This window comes from Ceratocystis lukuohia (assembly GCF_044167205.1).
Source record: "Ceratocystis lukuohia strain C4212 chromosome Unknown Supercontig3_pilon, whole genome shotgun sequence".
NCBI lineage: Eukaryota > Fungi > Ascomycota > Sordariomycetes > Microascales > Ceratocystidaceae > Ceratocystis > Ceratocystis lukuohia.
In genome coordinates this window covers 3782205-3802201 of record NW_027263522.1, presented here as the reverse complement: position 1 = coordinate 3802201, position 19997 = coordinate 3782205, and the positions used below count along the sequence as shown (strand labels likewise).

Sequence of the window (19997 nt, the reverse complement as noted above, 5' to 3'; positions counted from 1 at the left end):
CATAGACTTGAACCCTTTAATAAACCAACTGATTCAACATTTAAGATCTATTCTACAATAAATGGGGCAGGTATGACGCCACATAACCTGTTTAGAGCGCCACGCAAGACTCAGTGCATACTAATGGTAGATATTAGGAGGACACACAGAACGTCCTAGAAAGGGGCAGAGAAAGAATAAGTGATTGTTAGTCATGTTCTATATCTGTCTGATTCTTGTTTGAAGAGCGGATCACAACCGATGCGATAGGTTGACGTTACAAAAAGGAAAGATTTCTGTCGCTCAAGCTGATAAATCTATGTAGTTGCCTGCTCCCTGCCTCTTTAACGGTTCTCCCCAGCCAATGAGTTAATGGTATTGACTCTGCACAAAGATACACAACACATAAGGACTATCTTTCTGCGACAACGTGACTAGGCGGACGTGCAGGAAAGGACACTCAATTGTAAACACAAGTATATATATATCTCATAGTCGAAGTACCTGGAGGTTGACACGGTGGAGTAGGCAACAATCAATATGAGCAATTCCACAACTGTTTGTGGGATACACTCCAGTTCTACCGAGCCCTATCCAACGGCAAATTAATCATCATTAGTCTCAAAGAGTCACAACACCAGCTTTTAACTTGGTCCCTCTACCATTCTAGTTTTACCATATCTTGCAAGTTGGTTCTTTAGTCGGGCAGTTGAAGGCCCTTAAGAAATCCTCACTATTGGCTAGAGAGCCAGTGATACGTGCCCAGCCAGGTGCGTGAATATCGTCAAAAATCCAGCCATCAGACGCCAGGAGCTTGCTACAGTGATGATTGGCAAAGGAAAGAAAGAATAGCTGATCACGAGTGAAAAAGTCGAGGCCAGGCAACATCTCACCTCCCTTTCCCTCATCATCAAGCTTTTTCCATGCTAGATAAGAAGCCGACAGACCGCCAGTGTCAGCAATGTTCTCGTCTAGTGAGTTCCAACCATTAACGTAGTGTTTGATTTTGACATCGCCATGAGGTACTTCGTTAACGAGACTTGAGTACTGATTGACCAAGCACTGGGTTCGGTCGCTAAAAGCAGCTTCAGTGTTCGGTGTCCACCAGTCTGAAGTTTCTGAAAAAGCACCATTTTCATCATAGAGACAGCCATTCGAGTCAAATGCATGACTTATTTCATGTCCAACAACAGACCCATAGGCACCATAGGAGATGTATGCAGGAACATCAACATCGAAGACAGGGTACTGCATCAAGCCAGCAGGAAGCACTAGATTATTTCCAGGAGCCACATAGTGTGCATTGGCCTTATTAGGAAAATGGTCCCATGCATCACGGTCAGCAGGTTTGCCAAGAGATTCCCACTGCCCTTTGAATCTCATATGTCGTAGGGAAACTTCGTTTTCAAAGTGAGTCTTATCACCAACCACTGAATCTCTGTACATGTGAGCCAATTCATCTGGGTCGGTGATGTTTGGGCTGACAGTCGGGTATCCAATCTTTTCCCTCATATTCAGCACCTTTCTAATAGCTCGTTCAGTGCTATATTCATCCATCCATTCAGTCGTTTTAAGCTTGTCGACATACATGTTCTTGAGGTTAGCTACCATTTCTTTAGCCAAATCTTTACTATCTGGTGAAAACGCCTTCTCAACAAAGAAGCGGCTCGTGATGCCAGTAACACTACGGTCAATGTAAGCTATACATTGATCTTGGCGGCTCTCCTTGGGGTTGAAAAGATTTCCGAAGCTCTTCAAAGGCTCCAAGATTTCATGCTCAAGAAATGGTTCATAGCTTGTAATGAGGCGCCATCTGAAGTAGGCTATGATGGTTTCAGGTTGGACATTTTTTAAGATCCTGAGAAGCGCAGAGAAGTACTTCGGATGATGCACAATGACACGCTCGATAGAGACGCCTTGAGGTGCAAAAGTTTTGATAATGTCTTGTATGCCAAGTGCAGGCAGTAGTGCATTAGCTTCCTCCAGGGTCATGGGATTATACAGTTCCTACAGCACGGCAGGGTTAGTACATATTTTGTCACGTTTCATACATGAAAACTATATGGGAAACTAACCCGTAGGTTGGGCCTCTCCTTAGGCGAGGGCAATAACATGGCGATGTCTCTTTCCAATCTGACAAGCTCCAGAATGGTTGCCTTGGTGGTTTCTGGATAAAGTGCAGGGAGGACCTGTTCTATCATACGGTAATAACGAACGGGGAGCTTTTTCGACTTGAAGCCTAAGGGTGAAGGCATACCGAAGTCCATAGGCCCAGTGAGTTCAACAGCGACGTGGTTAGGATCATTGTCATCAACTTCAGGTCTAACTGCAGCTAATCCAGTGACATCATTGGTCAGAAGAATGCGCAAGGACTCTTTGATGCTCATAGCACTGTCCATCTCAGCAAGGACCTTCTTTAGAGGCTCAAGGCCAAGGCTCTTGATCGTCTCTACATCCATGCAGGCATCATAGATGGCCTTCATCTTGTAAAAGTTTTTAGCATCCTGAGAACTCGGATCTATGCCAGAGGGCAGTGGACCCTCGACAATTTCGCGCATGACTCCATTGTTATGTTCCTGAATCAGAATGTCCGTGCCGACTGTATCTTGGCCAGGCCTGAAGTCATGTTTCAAACGCCAGCCACTGCAGGCGATCTCTTCAAATCTGCTGCATGGGTCTAGATCGGCATAGTTTGAAGCTAGGTTGGAGCGAAGGTCGGCAGCAAGCCGTTGGCAGGCGGGAGTGTTGCAGTACCCAGGGTTTGATGTGGAAGCAGCCTTATGGTCTGCTGTAGATGATGCAGATTCGCTTTGAGCGTTGATTGCATGGGCCAGGAGGCTTGGAGCCAAGACAGAGCTGAGTCTCATGCTATCAAGGAATTGAATCGATACGGAAGTATATGGATATAGGGACCCTGGCAAAGCAAGAGTGAAAGTAACCAAGAAAATTAGAAGAATGCAAGAGAACGAGGAATCTAGTCTCCCGGTCTTAACGATGGCAAACGTCGTTGATTAAATAGAGCGGGCTAAAGCCATCGTAGAAACTAGGTCTGTGCTATCCTAGACAGTGTGATGATCTTACTATGATGGGATAAAATTATCCCCAAAATCTTTTCAACTTTATGGGAGCACAGACAAAATATGGACAAGGCTAGAGCGTCTCTCAAGCCTGTATCCTGACAAACAGCAAGTCTATGCTGCTATTCACATAGCTCCGCCGGGCACTACAAGTGCTGAGGAAGTGAAGGTCCATTATCCAGCGATCAATGAGACAGTGAGCAACGAGTGAACAGCAAAAACTGCTAATTCCCAGCGCTTCCAAGCAGTGAAAGAATTGATGTTCAATATTCTAACCCTGTGACTCTCTAACTTTGAGTCCTCCATCTTGTTCACCCTTCAAGGTTTCATGATAGCATGTCAACTGTTTTGTGGGGTCTTCAGCCACAGGAGCTCTGAGGGCATGGGGCGTGTGTGTAGAACGCCACACAGTCATGAAATACCGGACAAAGGCACGTTAGACCTTGTACAATTCTGGTTACGCCTTCACGATTCAAGCATATTTTAGTTTATTAAACACTGCAGTTATCGCCTAAAGGGTCAGGGTATTCGACTGAACATGCCGACTTATTGCTTATTTCCTGCTATTCATGCTCTTTTTCTTCGGTTGCCTGGATGCCTGCGTCTATTCCGATGCGCCACTGGAGGAAGCCGAAGTGTGGGTCTACGTGTTCATTTTAATTGGTTGAGCCATGCCTCTGGGTCTTGTATAAAAAATATCAGAAAAATCTCAAAATAAATTGAGACAAGGGTTAACTAGGGCATGAAGATTCTACTCTACGCATGGCTCATCTTGCAACTCTAGCGATATACTCTCTCACTTGCCTATCTCCAAACTCCGATTGCTTCATCTCTCTTTTCCTTGGTAGCGATCTAGCTATCTTTTATCTTGCTAATAGCCAAACCGACAAAACAATAGTATGCTAGAGTAACCTTATTGACCCATCCCTAGCAATCTTCCTACTTGAGCAAAATCTTGATAACCTCACGCTATCAAGTACAAAGCAAATTAAAGTCAGCTTTTCACTATTATTGACTATTTTGTTACTTCTTTTATTCAAAATCCCATGATTCCATTAACTCTGCTTTCCGCGCAGGCAGCCAGTGCTATCACGCCAGATGTAGCCTATGCATGCCATGTTACATGGCATAGAGTTAGGACATGGATGGCTAGGACCCAGGCGTTCCATGTCAATAGTAACCTCTGCGCCACTTATGTCCATTCCTACCGCCACGCAGCATTCATCGGGAGCGACGATTTAGATTCTCCTACATTTGTAGAGGCAGATGCTTCAGGACACGCTATAAGAGCAGGCCTTGCGATGGCTCTAAGCCCGCTTGTTATGAAACAAGCCGAAAGTCAATTGCAGAAGAAACCAATTATCTATCTCGCGATGAAGAGCTACCTGTAGTAGTCCATGCTCTCAAAAAATAGCGCGGTTAAAAGCCCCAAAGGAGGCTTTTACTGTATTATCAGTGTATAGGTCCGCGGACATGCGATGGCACAGCAGCTAGCCTAGGCTGACCATCCCCGAATATAAAGCCAGCCCTTCTATGCACGCGCACAAAAAGACGCCGCCCTCGAGGTCCATCGTCCCCTTTTTCTCTGTTGAAGTCTTGTTCTAGATAGCGCAGCGGTATCTGTCAGAACGTGACTAAGCTGATGTGCGGGCAAGAAACCGCCACTGTAAACCCTGGTATAAGTCTCTCATAGTCCAAGTCCTCGTGGGAGAGAAGAATGAAAGTTCAATGAATACAAGAAATTTATGACGTTATTTATATTAGATCTCTCGACCATTGTCTCCCTAGTGGTACACTGAAAGTGACTCCAAGCCAAGCCTTGTGAGGTAATTTCCAAAGCTACTACCTATGGCAAGATATCATAATCGGCCCAATAGGCCTGCTAGCTTCATCAACTAGAGATTCAGAAGAGCCTACACATATTTGATTGATAACTGGAAACAAGGATTTAGTAGAAAGTAGCTCGCTCGCTTGTGAGCCTCATTAATTTCTCTTAGATAAACAAACTAGTGACGCAAAAAAGACCTCCCAACATGATATTCATTCCCAACTCAAACCATTTCCCAAGTTTCCCCCGTCCTGCTAGATAAAAAGCCACAGCCCATGTTTCATTAACAAATGAGCCTAGGCTAAGTGCTGCTGTCCTCTATAAGAAACCTGATTTAGAAACTGACCATACTCAACCTCTACCAAATCTTGCATGTCGGCTCCTTGACTGGGCAGTCAAAGGCCTTGAGGAAGTCTTCGCTGTTAGCTAGAGTACCAGAAACACGGGCCCAAAAAGGTGCAAAGGGGCGTCTGGCAGCAACGCTAGGAGGCGTGCGGTCCTTGCTGCAGCGAGCATTAGCGAAGGAAAGGAAGAACAACTGATCAGGGGTAAATTGGAGTTCAGGAAGCTTCTGATCCTTGCCAGAGTTGAGCTTTTTCCATGATTGATAGGCAATAGAAAGACCAGCAGCGTCGGCAATGTTCACGTCCTTAGTGAGCTTGCCATTGACGTTGAAGATAACCTCATCTTCTCTAGTGCTAGGCAGGTTGAACTTGGAGTATTGGCCAACAAAGCATTGGGCTCGCTCGTTGAAAGCATCGGTGGTTTCCGGGGTCCACCAGCTTGTAGTTTCCGAGTAAGCACCATGCTCATCAAACTGCTGGCCAATAGAGTCAAAGGCATGGGTCATTTCGCTGCCAACCATAGATCCGTAGCCGCCATAGGTGATGTATGCAGGTGCCTCAGCATCGAAGATAGGGAATTGCATCAGACCAGCAGGAAGAACCAGCTCATTGCCACCAATCTGGTAGTATGTGCTAGCATCATTGGGGCTATACTGCCATTCATTACGGTCGGTAGGCTTTCCCACAGCCTCCCACTGCATTTTGAATCGCATTTGCCGCAAGGAGACTTCATTTTCGAAATGGGTCTTGTCGTCAACCACGGAATACCTGTACATGTGAGCCAAATCATCCGGATTAGTGATGTTAGGGCTGAGAGTTGAGTATGCAATCTTTTCATCCATGTTGACTAGCTTTTTGATAGCGCGATCGGAACTCTGGCCATCCATCCAGTCAACTGTCTTAAACTTCTCGATGTAGGCACCCTTGAGGTCGGCCACTAACTTATCAGCCATGGTCTTAGCTTCAGGTGAAAACCCCTTCTCAATGAAGAAACGGTTCATGATGCCATCGACACTGTCATTGATATGGTCAACGCAATAGGCTTCACGCTCAGTTTCCGCAAATTCTTTATTGAAATCCTTCAGTGGCTGTAAGCTTTCGTGCTCAATGAATGGCTCATAGCTCACAATGAGGCGCCATCTGAAGTACGCTTTGAGGACATCGGGACTAGCTTTGATCAAGAGATCGTGAAGCTCATAGAAGTACCTAGGGTGGTGCATAATAATGCGAGGAGTAGCCACGCCCTCCGGAGTCAGGGAGTTGATGATATCGCTAAGCCCTGGAATAATCTTATCAACTTCCTCCAAAGTTATTCCTCGGTATTGGCCTTTGATCTCATTCCGCTCCCGTTCATTGGCCGTTGCAAAAGCGATACTTCTATCCAGTTCGTAGAGGTCGTCAAGTGTTTTCGAAGTAGTCTCGGGATAAAGCTTCGAAAGCACCTCGACCATGATCTGACTGTACATGTAACTTACATCCAATAGCTTGAAATGATCACGTGAAGGCATGCCAAGGTTCGTCGGAGGAGTTATACCAATAGAAACGGCATCAGGGTTTTTATCGTCAATCTGGGGGCCAATCAAGACCAGACCACTAGTATCATGCTTTAGCAGAATGAGCAACGCATCTTTGATAGTGTCTGTATTGTCAACTTCGGCAAGGACCTTCTTGAGAGGCTCAATGCCAATGTTCTTCATGGTTTCTACATCCATACAAGCATTGTAGATAGCCTTCATCTTGTAGAAGTTCTTGGCGTCCTGGGAGTTTGGGTCAATGCTAGCAGGTAGCGGTCCCTCAATAGCCTGGCGATTAACCTCAACCATGCGGTCTTCAATGAGGTCAATTGTGTTGATTGTACTATGATCTGGTTTGAAGTCATGCTTGAGGCGCCAGCCGCCACAAGCCAATTCTTCAAAGTTATTGCATGGGTCGATGTCAGCGTAGTTGGGAGCCAAGTTAGAACGGAACTCTTCTGCAATGCGCAGGCAAGCAGGGGTGGTGCAGTATTCAGAATCAGGCGTCGAGGCAGAGATAGCGTCATCTCCAGGAGGAGAAGAGCCAGTTTGGCCATTGACGGCATGGGCGATCAGGCCCGGGGTCAGAATAGAGCCGAATTTCATAGCGGTAATTGGCTAGCGACGGAACAAGGATGAATGGTAGTGATAACTGATGACAAAGGGAGTTATGGTGAGATTGTCTGCTGAGAAATGCTGAAAGAAAAAGCAACAAAAGAGAGGGTGTAAGAGAGAGCGCGTAGTACAGAGTTTATAAGAGAAAGGGTGTCCAGGGAAGCCTGCAAAAGAGAGTATTTAAGAGAGAGAGAGAGAGTGTGTGTGAGAGAGCGTGATGTTCAAGTTCGATATTTCTGTCACCATTAGAGAGGGCCTCGTTCATTAAATAGAAACTACGTCAATACGGCGTGCCAAACAATTACTGGAGCTTGTCAAGCTTGGATAGCTAAGGCAGTTTAGTTTCATGCAGCCCAAGCTAACGGCTTGCCACTTGGCTATGAATAGATGAGCAGGGCTTAGCTGGAATCCTTCAGCCCACAGACATTTTCCGCATAAACAAACAAACTCTAAGTGCCGAGTCTCTACAATGAGGTTTCCGATAACAAAGCTGTCAAAGACCGCTAGCAAGCGTCGTGACAAGCTGGTTGTAGAATATTATTATAGGATCTTCTCCAGGTAATACTTCGCTACTACACTAGAGACCGCGAGGAAGCTGGTGAAATTTCAATTTGAGCACGACTAGAGAATTGCCAATATTGTTATGAGGCGGTGATAAATCCATAAGCCGCAATGTCTAGCTAGTGGTCGGTGCCAGATAACGCACTTGAGCCATATTGTAAATATCTCAGCACTGTCCTCCTGAGAGAAAAAAAAGAAGTTCAAATTCTTGGTCTAGTCAGACATATTCTGGCCAAGGATTCTTGCCTAGATCCCTGCCAGTGTATTCACACCGAAGTGACAGGCGGCAAGGCAAGTCAGTACTAGCAGCCCCTGTTTACGGTGCAGTTATTAATAAACTTCAGTTTTTTTCCAGATTGCATAGTAGCACGGACAAGAAGCTAGCTAGGCGAGCATTATTCAGCATATATAAAGACAATCGATAAAGCCGGCGGATCACACTTTGGATTTATTAACGACATGCCGCTGTAGACAATGACATGTCCCCAAGTGCAACCTCAGCTAGACTTACTCAAGAAGCTGATAGAGCTTGGATATGAACGAGGGATAATAGTGGCGTGAAGGAATATAACACTTTCACTTGCGTCCGTCTGTTATCCGGCACAGTCAGCCACTCCGTGAGCTTGTAGTGCTTCTCTAGCAGTGACTGCATACATCCCATGGTGCAGGAGATGGGAATAATCCCAATGTACATGCTGATGAGCTACCAAACAACCACTTTAAAAGGCCTTTCAGCTAAGTTCCGACTGGCTCAAGCCCACATGAGGCTCATGACACCAAAATCAACAACTACTGATACACATATTGAGGAGCCTTTATGCTTGGTAACAGACCACTTTGCGGAGCAGAGAGTCCAAGTTAGCATTATCTCCAGGTCCTGAATTCCGCTGTGGGGTACAGTTAGTTCGTGACACAAGAATTCGTGCAGCCAGGACCATTCCCATTACGCAATATATTCTGTCGTAACGCGCTTTATAAAGCACAGTGGTACAGATCTAGTCTCGAATAAAGATTAAATAGACTGCACCTACACTTGAGGCTATGGTTCAAAAGCTTGTTCAGGGACAATATAGCGGGCATTGCTTGCCGGGCCATCTTAGTAGTTAGAGGTGCTCTATCAGATTGCAGATAGAAACAAGGTACTGGAGAGACCACCTTTGCTATTGGAACTGACTCCAGCTATCAAGTATGTCATATGAGGGCTTTGATTTTTCTTCCTCATATTCATGAGACACATAGGCCTTATAACTAGTCTCTGTTACAGAGCCGAGACATACTTTACTGTGAGCTAAGCTTAGAGCCGCGGAGATATACAAGGCCGTAAAGCGTGGCCTTGTTTCTCATTATCTTACAAATTCGAGTAAGGGCATGTGGAACTTGGCATTATACAAGATTTGAGTCCCGAGGCCAGCTGACAGGAACTTTCTCCCATGTACCATTTGCTTCACCTATGTTATTACATAACTATAATGTAGGGCAAACTCGTAAAGCTATAACCCTAATGTACTCAAATACTTCTTAAATCCATATTGCGGATGTGTTCCCTAACTCCGAGACCAACAAGCAACAAAGTCCGTCTAGTCTTAGAAACGCATAACTTACCATGATGAAATAGTACCCAAAGGCCACTCAGAAATATCCAGATAATGCTCTAGCGCTTTGGAACCGAAGTAGGATATCAATCTTATATTTTAATCATGGTTGCGGTCCCGCCTAGTATCGCTCAGCTTAAACCACGCCTCATCATATATTCCTTACTGTAACAACTAGCGAGTCTTTCATACACTTTTAGACTTGATACGTCGCTTCTAGCTGAAATTTTAGGACTCTTATTTATTGTCTTGCATATCATAAACTACAAGTTTGCTAGAAGAGAGAGATTTCTTTTCTTCGAATGCTTGCCGATTCCGCTTTCCGGTATTAGAGATTTGATTCATGGGCAATGCAAAGAATAGTCGGATAAGTCCGTGATTGCTTTAAGCTGTGAAGAAGAGGGAGAAGGAATAAGTGATTATTGAAGTTGTTGTGTGTCTTTCCAAGTCTAGTATGAGGAGCGAATCTCAGCCGGTTTATATATCCATTGTTGGGAATTGTCTTTTGTTAAACTTGATTATTTTAAGGGAAGAGTTTTCTCTCACGAGCCATATCGTGCTATACATATCTACATCTTGTATTTACCCGATATTGACCTGGATAGTGGCGGAATATCCACAACATCCATCACTACCATGTTCCAGATCAAGGACATGGGCCTTGGAAGAAGACCCTTGATGTCTGCTACTACCCCTAACGTTTGGGCGAACTGGATCAGGATCAGCAATCCTGGTAACCCTAAGTTAGGTTACTGACAGGTTGAGACTCTTAATTGTTGTAGAATTACTTGTCTTGATTATTCCCTCTCTCCTTCGTCAAGCCCTGAGTACTTCGACTATGCGATAAATATACTTAGGGTTACGGTCGCGCGCCCTTTCCTGTACGTCTGCTTAGCCATGTTCTGACGATAGCTGCTTGCGCAGTGCAGTATAGAACATGCCGGCCAGCACCGGGTCCTCTAGTCAAGTTCTGTTGCGTGGCGCGGTATATATGTTAAGTGGTGTCCCATACGTGCCCCACTTATCCGAACCTATTGTGTTGAAATTGGTCCTTATTTTATTGTTTTTAAAGTAGATGAAAAGTTTTACCACTCCTCTTTTCCTAAATACTCCCCTTTTTAAGATAAGCACAAAGTCTTATCAGTTTACCCGAACTTCATCCGGAACTTGTTGGGAAGTTTGCTTCAACATCCCCCCCACTTTCCCGGAGTTCCGGATAAGTGGGTTTCTGCGGCCACGCCGCTTCTGGATTCCGTAGTCCTATCATAGCCCTAAATTCAGGCATCTTTTGCGGCCCTAATGGTTTCGTCAATCCATCTGCCGCCATGCTACTCGTTGGGACAAATCCGATTTTTACCAAACCTTCTTTCACCCACTGTTTGACAGCATGGTATTGCGTGTCAATGTGTTTAGTGCCCTTCTTGACTCCCAATGCTTTAGCTATCTTTATGGCTGCTTGATTGTCTCCAAAAACCAAGGTTTCTTTTTTCAGCCATAAGCTTTGGCATTCTTCCGGTTTTGTCTCGAAGGTCCCGATGATTTTGTTCAGTATACGTCGTAAATGTATACCCTCTTTCGCACATGGTGTTAACCCGATGTACTCGGCTTCCGTTGTTGATGTTGCCACGGTTGCTTGTTTCTTGGAGCTCCAGCTTATGGCCCCTCCAAGTCCGATGAACACCATCCCACTGACTGACCTGCGGTCTTTTGCATTTGCGTAGTCCGCGTCACTATATCCGACAATATCCATCCCCCCTTGACGCGCTTCGTAGCATATGGAAAATTTAGATGTGTCACGCATGTAGCGCAGCACTCTCTTTAGCCCTTCCACGTGTCTCGGGGTTGGTCTTGCCGATGCCTGTGCGAGGCTTGATACAGCAAATGCTATATCTGGTCTCGTCATAAGGGCTGGGTACATGATTTTACCCAAGATTGACTGGTATTTTGTCGACTCTAAGATCATTTCCCCTTCTTGTGCAGGTTCCACGTCCTTCCAGTCTCCAATTGGTGTGCGGATCGAAGTCTTCCTATGTTCTCTAAAGCCTGATTGGTCGACCATTCTCTGGATGTATTGTTCCTGGTTTAACCACATTCGTCTCCGGGATCTGTCGCGATATACTTGCACCCCGATTACTTGAGTAGTTTCACCCAGATCTTTGACCTTGAACTTCCTCGAGAATTCGTCCTTAAACCACTGGATCGATTTCATGTTTGGCGCCGCAATGGTAATATCATCCACGTATAATAGAACCAACATCTTTCTTTTCTCGTGAAAGAGCAAACACGGTTCTGTTATCGTTTTCGAAAACCCCATTGCCCTGAGATGCGCTGTACAATCCTCATTCCACTGGTATGCGGCTTGCTTCAAACCATACAGGCAGCGTTCCAACTTCGCAACCATACCGTCAGGGCATTCAACGTTCGCCGGCAACTTGACGTAAACCTCTTCTTTCAGCCTTGATTGTGCAAACGCATTGCATGCATCAATCTGGTGACATTCCAGGTCATATTGGCATACGGATGCCAAAAATAACCTCAGAGTCGCACTGCCTGGTGTTGGTGCAAAACTTTCAAAAAAGTTCACACCATACTCCTGCCTAAAGCCTCGCACGACCAACCTTGCTTTGTACTTCTCAAGTTTTCCATCAAGGTCGTACTTCTTGGCAAAGACGAAGCGGGTGTCTATTGGGACACATCCTTCCGGTTTGGGAACAAAGCGCCAGGTCCCGAATTCGGTCAGAGTGTTCAACTCCCTATCAATGGCCCTTCTCCATCCTTCGCTTTCAGTTGGGTGCAGAATAGCATGATTGAGTGTCATAAAAGGCTCGGACAACGCTATCATGGCTCTTTGCGTCGTTCCGTCCTCCTCGTCTATTCTCTGTTTGCTTCTCGGCGGCTGCTCCTCCATCAATTCATACCCTCCGCTATTTTTTCGCTTTGGGTTGTTTCGATTCAGCGATTCTATCAGCAAGTTTATTCTCGCATTAACTGCGTCTAACTGTGCTGTATCAATTCCTGTTACCGTCTTCGTTCCTGAAAAAGGTTTTGGCGATTGAATTTCTTCTGCTGCATTTTTTAATGAGGTTATTTCCTCTTTTTCTGGTGCCGGCATCGGCTCCACAGGCTCGTTCCTCGCTGGGAATCGCCTAGTGAGGACAGGTAACCTCGCTGGTTCGCTTTCTCGTACCTCACTTCGCAACTCCTCTTGTTGCGGTTCTTTTGGTTGCATATTCTCAAAGAAATGCACCGACTCGGAAACACGTACTTTGCTCGCATTAACGTCCCACACGACGTAGCGGCCATCTACGTTTTCATCATAGCCTAACAAGAGAGATTCACTCCCCCTAGGTCCATGTTTCGATGTGGGCAGGTGTCTAATGACCCGGCATCCCCATCGACGGATGTGATCCGTCCTTGGCTCTATTCCGAAGAACAATGTGTATGGAACCCCTTGTGAACTCAGCGTCCTATTCGATATGTAGACCGTTGCCTTGGCAGCCTCCACCCAAAACCTCTTACCCAGTTGAGTTTCTGATAGCAATGTTCTGACTCCCTCGTCCACCGTTCTTATCGCTCTCTCAGCAATGCCGTTTTGGTTGGACGAGTCTGGTAAGGTATAGGTCGTTTCTGTGCCATTAAGCCTCTTCCATTCTTCAAAAATCTGCTTGAGCTCCGGTGCATTGTCGCTTCTTGTTCGTTTAATGGTTTTACCCATCTTAAGTTCAATGCCCCTTCTCCATTCGTCTAGTGCTCGCTGGACCTCGCTTTTCTTTCTCAATGGCAATAGCCACTTATACCGGGAAAAATTATCAACTACAATGGCGTACCATCGGTGACCATTTCTTCCAGATTCATGCGGTCCTGATACGTCAATCGACACACTATCGAGTGGTTCTTCTGCCGCCATCGACACTGATGACTGGCCGTGGCTTTTGGTTATTTTGCCTTGCGAACAATCTTCGCACCTGTAGTCCTCAGGTCTTGGAGGGGTCTTGCTTGGGTTGATTACTCTCAGCCTTCTGTCGCTGACGTGTCCAAATCTTTTGTGTAGATCATCATACACTGTGAAACATGTGCTTGTGATGGAGTCGTCTTTCCTCAACGGGATAATTATTTCCCCTTCACTGTCGCTTATCGTGACTGTCATGTTTTTGAATAAGACGGATTTGCCTTCTTTCATTAAAGCCATGACTGAAATCAAGTTTTCAGTCAAGCCTGGCACGTATAACACTTTTGACAAGGTAAGACTTTTATTCCCAGTTTCTATGGCTACTGATCCAACCTTCGACGCTTCAATGCTTCTCCCGTCCGCCACTTTTACCGTCTCCCGGGTTTTCTGTGCATTATTCAACACTGTTAGCTCTTTCGTCATATGACATGAGCATCCGGAATCGATTACCCAGTTGTGGCATTCAGAGCACTTACTTTGAGCATCTTGGTTGACCAGTTGAGCCTTCTGGTCGGAGTTGGTCTTTCTTTTCGACCAGCAGTCAGCAGCTAAGTGTCCCTTCTTCTCACAGTTGGTACACTTAACCTTTGGCCTATCTCCCTTGGTCTTCTTGTCGGTACCTTCGCTTTCAACGCTAATTCGAACTTTTTCCAATAGTTCTAGCGTCTTTGCTTCGGTATACTTCTCCCGCCTGCTTTCGAGGATAGCAGCCCTGTACGCTTTCGGTAGCTGCCACGTAAACGTCCTAAAGACGTGCTGCTCCTTCATCCTGTCCTCTTTCGTGGCGTCCTGGTCGAAGTTACGGTTGTGGATCGTTTTGAAGTAAGCCCAATTGCTTTTCATGGACTTCCCTTTTTGTACAGGCGTTTTCAGCAGCCTCTTGTACTCATCGTAACATTCGTCCTGCGGGTCCGGAGCACAGATATCTTTGAGGACCTCATATGCTCCATACAAGGTATCCTCGTCCCTAACTAGGGACTGGTGGTATTTATCCAAATTCATATTAAGCAGACTCCTCGCTGCTTCTTGATCTTTGGTGTGTTTTTGTTTCTGGCTTGCGCCAGATACATCGGTTCTCTCGACACCTTCCATGGGATCTTTCTGGAAAAGGTAATGCAGCCCGCTATTCTGGAGCTGGACAAGGAGGCTGTCCTCCCACTCATTCCAGTTGCTTTCATTAAGTATGATCGACATGTTGGCTGTTTCGGGTGTTGGTTGAGTCGAGTGTTGTTTTATCTATACAATCACACAAAATATTATAAGCCTCGATTGACTTATGAGAACGATATAGCAATCGTTCGACGAAGGTAATTGATTATAAGCTCATAACCTGTTGAAATTGGTCCTTATTTTATTGTTTTTAAAGTAGATGAAAAGTTTTACCACTCCTCTTTTCCTAAATACTCCCCTTTTTAAGATAAGCACAAAGTCTTATCAGTTTACCCGAACTTCATCCGGAACTTGTTGGGAAGTTTGCTTCAACATATTGTGGCTGATCACGTGACATGATTGACACCACAATACTGTTAAAATTGGTCCTTATTTTTTATGTATTAAGTTAGAAAAAATTTCTTTTTCCTGTCTCTAATTATGTAGCACCTTTTTTCCACAGATAAGACCCAGTCTTATCTATTTACCCGAACCTTCTCCGGGGCACTCGTGGACGTTTTCTCAACATCCCCCCCCACTTTCCCAGAGCTCCAGAGAAGTGGGTACATCTGGCCATTGTACTTGTGGATCTCATACTCCAATCATCAATCTGAATTCTGGCATTTTCTGAGGACCAAGCGGTTTTGTCAACCCGTCTGCCGCCATTTTCGCTGTTGGAATATATCCAATCTTAATCCGACCTTCCTTAATCCATTGCTTGATGGCATGGTGCTGTATGTCGATGTGCTTAGTCGCCTTCTTCACACCCAGGGATTTTGCAATTTTGATTGCCGCTTGGTTGTCTCCTAGAACTAGGGTCTCGTCTTTCAAACACAATGTCTGACTATTCCTAGTTCCAGTTTCAAAAGTTTCCAGGATTTTATTGAGTATCCTTCGAAGATGGATCCCTTCCTTGGCGCATGGAGTTAGTCCGATATATTCGGCCTCCGTGGTTGATGTTGCGATCGCTGCTTGTTTCTTAGAACTCCAGCTTATCGCTCCCCCGAGCCCAACGAAAATTAATCCGCTGACAGACTTCTGATCATTTGCGTTCGCATAGTCAGCATCGCTATATCCAACGATATCCATCCCCCCTCGGCGTGCTTCGAAGCAAATTGAGTATTCAGTGGTGTCACGCATATATCGTAGCACCCTCTTTACCCCTGCAACGTGCCTTGGTGTTGGTCTCGCGGACGCCTGCGCCAGGCTTGACACTGCAAATGCAATATCTGGTCTCGTCATCATGGCTGGGTACATTATCTTGCCCAATATCGACTGATAATTCTTTGAGTCCAAGATTTCTTCGTCTTCTTGTGCTGGTTCAATATCCGACCAGTCTCCCACTGGAGTGCGAATCGGAGACCTCCTCCGCTCGTCGAATCCAGCGTCATCTACCATCCTTTGGATGTACTGCTTCTGATTGATCCATAGCCTCTTCTTAGACCTATCTCTCGAGACCTGTATTCCAATAATCTGGGTGGTCTCTCCCAAATCCTTCACCACAAATCTCCGAGAGAATCGATCCTTGAACCACTTTATAGACTTTCCGTCCAATGATGCTATGGTTATATCATCCACGTACAGCAGAACTAACATTTTCCGTTCTGCATGGTATAATAAACACGGCTCTGTGACCATGTTTTCGAACCCCATAGATCTAAGGAACTTAGTGCAATCTTCATTCCACTGATATGCTGCCTGCTTCAACCCATACAGGCATCGATCCAGTTTCGCGACCATCCCATTGGGACACTTGACATTCGCAGGCAGCTTGATGTAAACATCCTCCTTGATCTTTGACTGGGCAAACGCATTACATGCGTCTATCTGATGACACTCCATGTCATATTGACATACTGCCGCCAAGAACAATCTTAATGTGGCGCTCCCAGGGGTAGGTGCAAAACTTTCAAAGAAATTCACACCATATTCCTGCCGGAATCCCCTCACCACCAGTCTTGCTTTGTACTTTTCGAGTTTTCCGTCGATACCATACTTTTTAGCAAAAACAAATCTTGTGTCAATCGGATCACATCCTTTTGGCTCAGGCACAAATCGCCACGTCCCAAATTTCTCAAGTGTGTCCAATTCGTTCTTGATGGCCATCTTCCATTCTTGCCCTTCCATCGGGTGTAGTATGGCTTGATCGAGTGTCATGCTGGGTTCTGACAATGCCAACATGGCTTTTTGTCCTAAATCATTTCCCCCATCAGTCTTCATCCTTTGACTTGAGGGTTGATTTTCTCTTATCTCCGATTCCTCGGAAAGTTTTCTCTTCGGTATCTTCCGATTCAGCGATTCAATCAGAAGATTTAGCCTTGCATTGACTGCATCCAATTGCGTCGTATCAATCCCTGTTATTGCCTTCGTTTCGGAAAAGGGCTTCAGTGGTTGTTCTTCTCCGCCCTGATCTTGTCCTTGGCATTCAGGTATCTCTACCTCGCTATTCGGCTGATAGTTTTCCGCAGGCTCTTCCTTTTCGACGAACCTCTGATCGACACCCTGTGATTCTTTGGATGCATCCTCATCCTTATCCCGGGGCAGTTCTTTCTCTTGTTCCGGATTCTTGGGTTGCATATTCTCATAGAAATGCACTGATTCTGTAACACGGACTTTCCGCGCTTGGATATCCCACAAGATATATCGGCCATCGACATTTTCATCATATCCTAGTAGTAGGGATTCACTCCCCCTAGGTCCATGCTTGGATGCCTTCGAATGCCTGATAGCCCGACATCCCCATCTTCTGATATGATCCGTCCGTGGCTCAATTCCGAAAAATAATGAATGTGGGACTCCCTGCGTACTCAATGTCCTGTTGGAGATGTATACCGTCGTCCTCGCGGCTTCCACCCAAAACCTTTCACCCAATTTTGTTTCCGACAACATAGTCCTGACCCCGTCGTTGACCGTTCGGATCGCCCTTTCGGCAATGCCGTTTTGACTTGATGAATCCGTGAGCGTGTATGTTGGCTCAGTCCCATTGGCCCTTCTCCAGCTCTCCAAGATTTGCTTCAGTTCTGGGGCATTGTCGCTTCTTGTCCTCTTAATAGTTTTACCCATCTTGAGTTCAATCACTTTTCTCCATTCGTCCAACGCCCGTTGAACATCGCTCTTCTTTCTCAGCGGTAACAACCACTTGTATCTGGAAAAGTTGTCGACAATTATCGCATACCAGCGGTGACCATTCCTCCCAGCTTCATGTGGGCCGGATACATCTATTGACACACTGTCAAGTGGCTCTTCTGTTGCCATCGAGACTGACGAATTCCCATGGCTTCTTGTCATCTTGCCTTTTGAACAGTGTTCACACCCGAAGTCTTCTGGTCTAGGAGGTGTTTTCTCCGGGTTAATCGCCCTCAGCCTCTTGTCACTGATATGGCCGAACCTCCGATGTAATTCGTCATATGCTATAAAGCACATACTGGTAACCGTATCGTCTTCTCGCAATGGGATGACCATCTTGTCTTTGCCATCATCGATCGTAACGTTCATGTCCTTAAACAGAACAGATTTCCCTTCTTTCATGAGGGCCTTTACCGATATCAAGTTTTCTGACAGTTTTGGCACGTATAAAACCTTGGACAACTTAAGTTTCTTATTTCCAACATTCAAATCTACCAAGCCTACTTTAGATGCCCCAATGCAGTCCCCGTTCGCCACCTTAACTGTCTGTCTTGTCTCCTTGGGGTTTTGTAACAATGTTAGCTCCTTTGTCATATGACATGAGCACCCGGAATCAATTATCCAGTTTTGGCATTGGGTGCACTTACTGCCTGGTTTCTCCTCAGTGGCCTGGTTCGCTTTCTGCTTTGTGTTGGTCTTTTTCTTCGACCAACATTCGGTCTTCGAATGACCCTCCTTGCCGCAGTTGAAGCACTTAGATTTCGATCTGTTGTACTTCGCTTGTCCGTTGGTGCCGTACGTCTTTTTAGCTGCTTCGAGACATTGTATCACCTCATCCGTCGAGATGTTTTTCTTTCGGTAGCACTCCTTGGCCACCTCCTGATACTCGAGTGGAAGCAAAATCAGAAAAGTCTTGAGGACCGCCTTCTCCACAACATTTTCGGCTTTATAATGCCTTGCGTAGACCGTCTCGAAATTCATCCAGCTTTGCAGAATGGTCATTCCTTTCACCAAAGGTGACTGAAATACTCTTCCCATTTCATAAAAAGCCTCATCGGTCGTGTCTGCAGGACAAGCTTTCTTCAGCTTCTTGTAAGCCTTGCTGAGAGTCTCCTCGTCCCTGACCAGACTTCGAAAAGTCTCGTTCAGGCTAATTTCGAGGATGCGTTTCGCCAATTCCTCATCCTTCTGCTTCTTGTTGCTATCCCTCTTCTCCCTTTCCACGCCCTCCATGGGGTTTTCCGCCAGTAGATACTGAAGTCCTTCATTCTGGATTTGCATCAAGAAGTTTGACTCCCATTCCTTCCAGTTTCGTCCTTCAAGTATCACCGTCATCTTGACGTTTCCGTCTGTCGTGTAGGATATCGAATAATCGTGAAATAAATAAAATAAAACAAGTACAATAAAGTACTTTAAGAACACTATACAAATGTTCTCCGAAGGTAATTCAGTATAGGCTCATAACCTGTTAAAATTGGTCCTTATTTTTTATGTATTAAGTTAGAAAAAATTTCTTTTTCCTGTCTCTAATTATGTAGCACCTTTTTTCCACAGATAAGACCCAGTCTTATCTATTTACCCGAACCTTCTCCGGGGCACTCGTGGACGTTTTCTCAACAAATACAAAAGGAATAGTTCCAGGACGTAGCATAGACTTGAACCCTTTAATAAACCAACTGATTCAACATTTAAGATCTATTCTACACTAAAACAGTAGATGTCCTTGATGTCTGATGCTAACCCTAACGCTTGGGCGAACTAGATCAGAGTCAGCAATCTTGGTAACACTGACTTAGGTTACTGACAGGATAGCATAATGTGTTGAATGGCAGTAGCCAACATAGTTAATCCAAAGACAAATAGATTTTGTAGGGGAGTCCTCCTCATTCTAAGAGCTTGCCCAATTATAAGTTCTAGAATAGTAGACTGTTAGATAGATGTCTTTAGTTTTTCTCAAGAAAAAGTAGAATCGCCGTAGTTGTCACGGTACGCTAGCGTCTTCTGCATGACCGTTACAGTACGCTAGTGTTCCTGCATGATGTAACAGCACGCTAGCGTCCTTTGCATAACCACCGTCCGTCATAGCATGATACTGTCGTCCGCATGACCACCGTTTCTGCATGACCACTGTTCCCACGCTACTTTAGCGTTCCCTGCATGACTGCTGTTCTGCTCGATGCTGGAGCCTCGCTCACCGCTACCAGCCTCACACCCCACTGTAGATCTTGTCAACTACAACCTGTGTAGATATATAGACTAGATA

General features: G+C 45.4%; 3 protein-coding genes across 3 annotated transcripts; all 3 read right to left on the bottom strand.

Annotated features, from left to right (window-relative positions):
• Nucleotides 1-651: 651 nt before the first annotated feature.
• Nucleotides 652-2846, bottom strand: HOO65_030953 (endothelin-converting enzyme 1; the record flags this gene model as incomplete). The annotated part of the gene is made up of 2 exons (XM_071001968.1): nucleotides 652-1986; nucleotides 2055-2846. 2 exons carry the CDS (start codon nucleotides 2844-2846, stop codon nucleotides 652-654), a joined length of 2127 nt encoding a protein of 708 aa, XP_070860632.1.
• Nucleotides 2847-5242: 2396 nt separating this feature from the next.
• On the bottom strand, nucleotides 5243-7348 carry HOO65_030952 (peptidase family M13; the record flags this gene model as incomplete). Its single annotated transcript, XM_071000539.1, has 1 exon — nucleotides 5243-7348. One exon carries the CDS (start codon nucleotides 7346-7348, stop codon nucleotides 5243-5245), a length of 2106 nt encoding a protein of 701 aa, XP_070860631.1.
• Nucleotides 7349-10666: 3318 nt separating this feature from the next.
• On the bottom strand, nucleotides 10667-19069 carry HOO65_030951 (Retrovirus-related Pol polyprotein from transposon TNT 1-94; the record flags this gene model as incomplete). Its single annotated transcript, XM_071001749.1, has 8 exons — nucleotides 10667-12445; nucleotides 12698-12813; nucleotides 13030-13572; nucleotides 13936-14695; nucleotides 15206-16265; nucleotides 16323-16408; nucleotides 16466-18162; nucleotides 18382-19069. The coding sequence occupies 8 exons, from the start codon at nucleotides 19067-19069 to the stop codon at nucleotides 10667-10669; spliced, it is 6729 nt and encodes a 2242-aa protein (XP_070860630.1).
• Nucleotides 19070-19997: the final 928 nt, after the last annotated feature.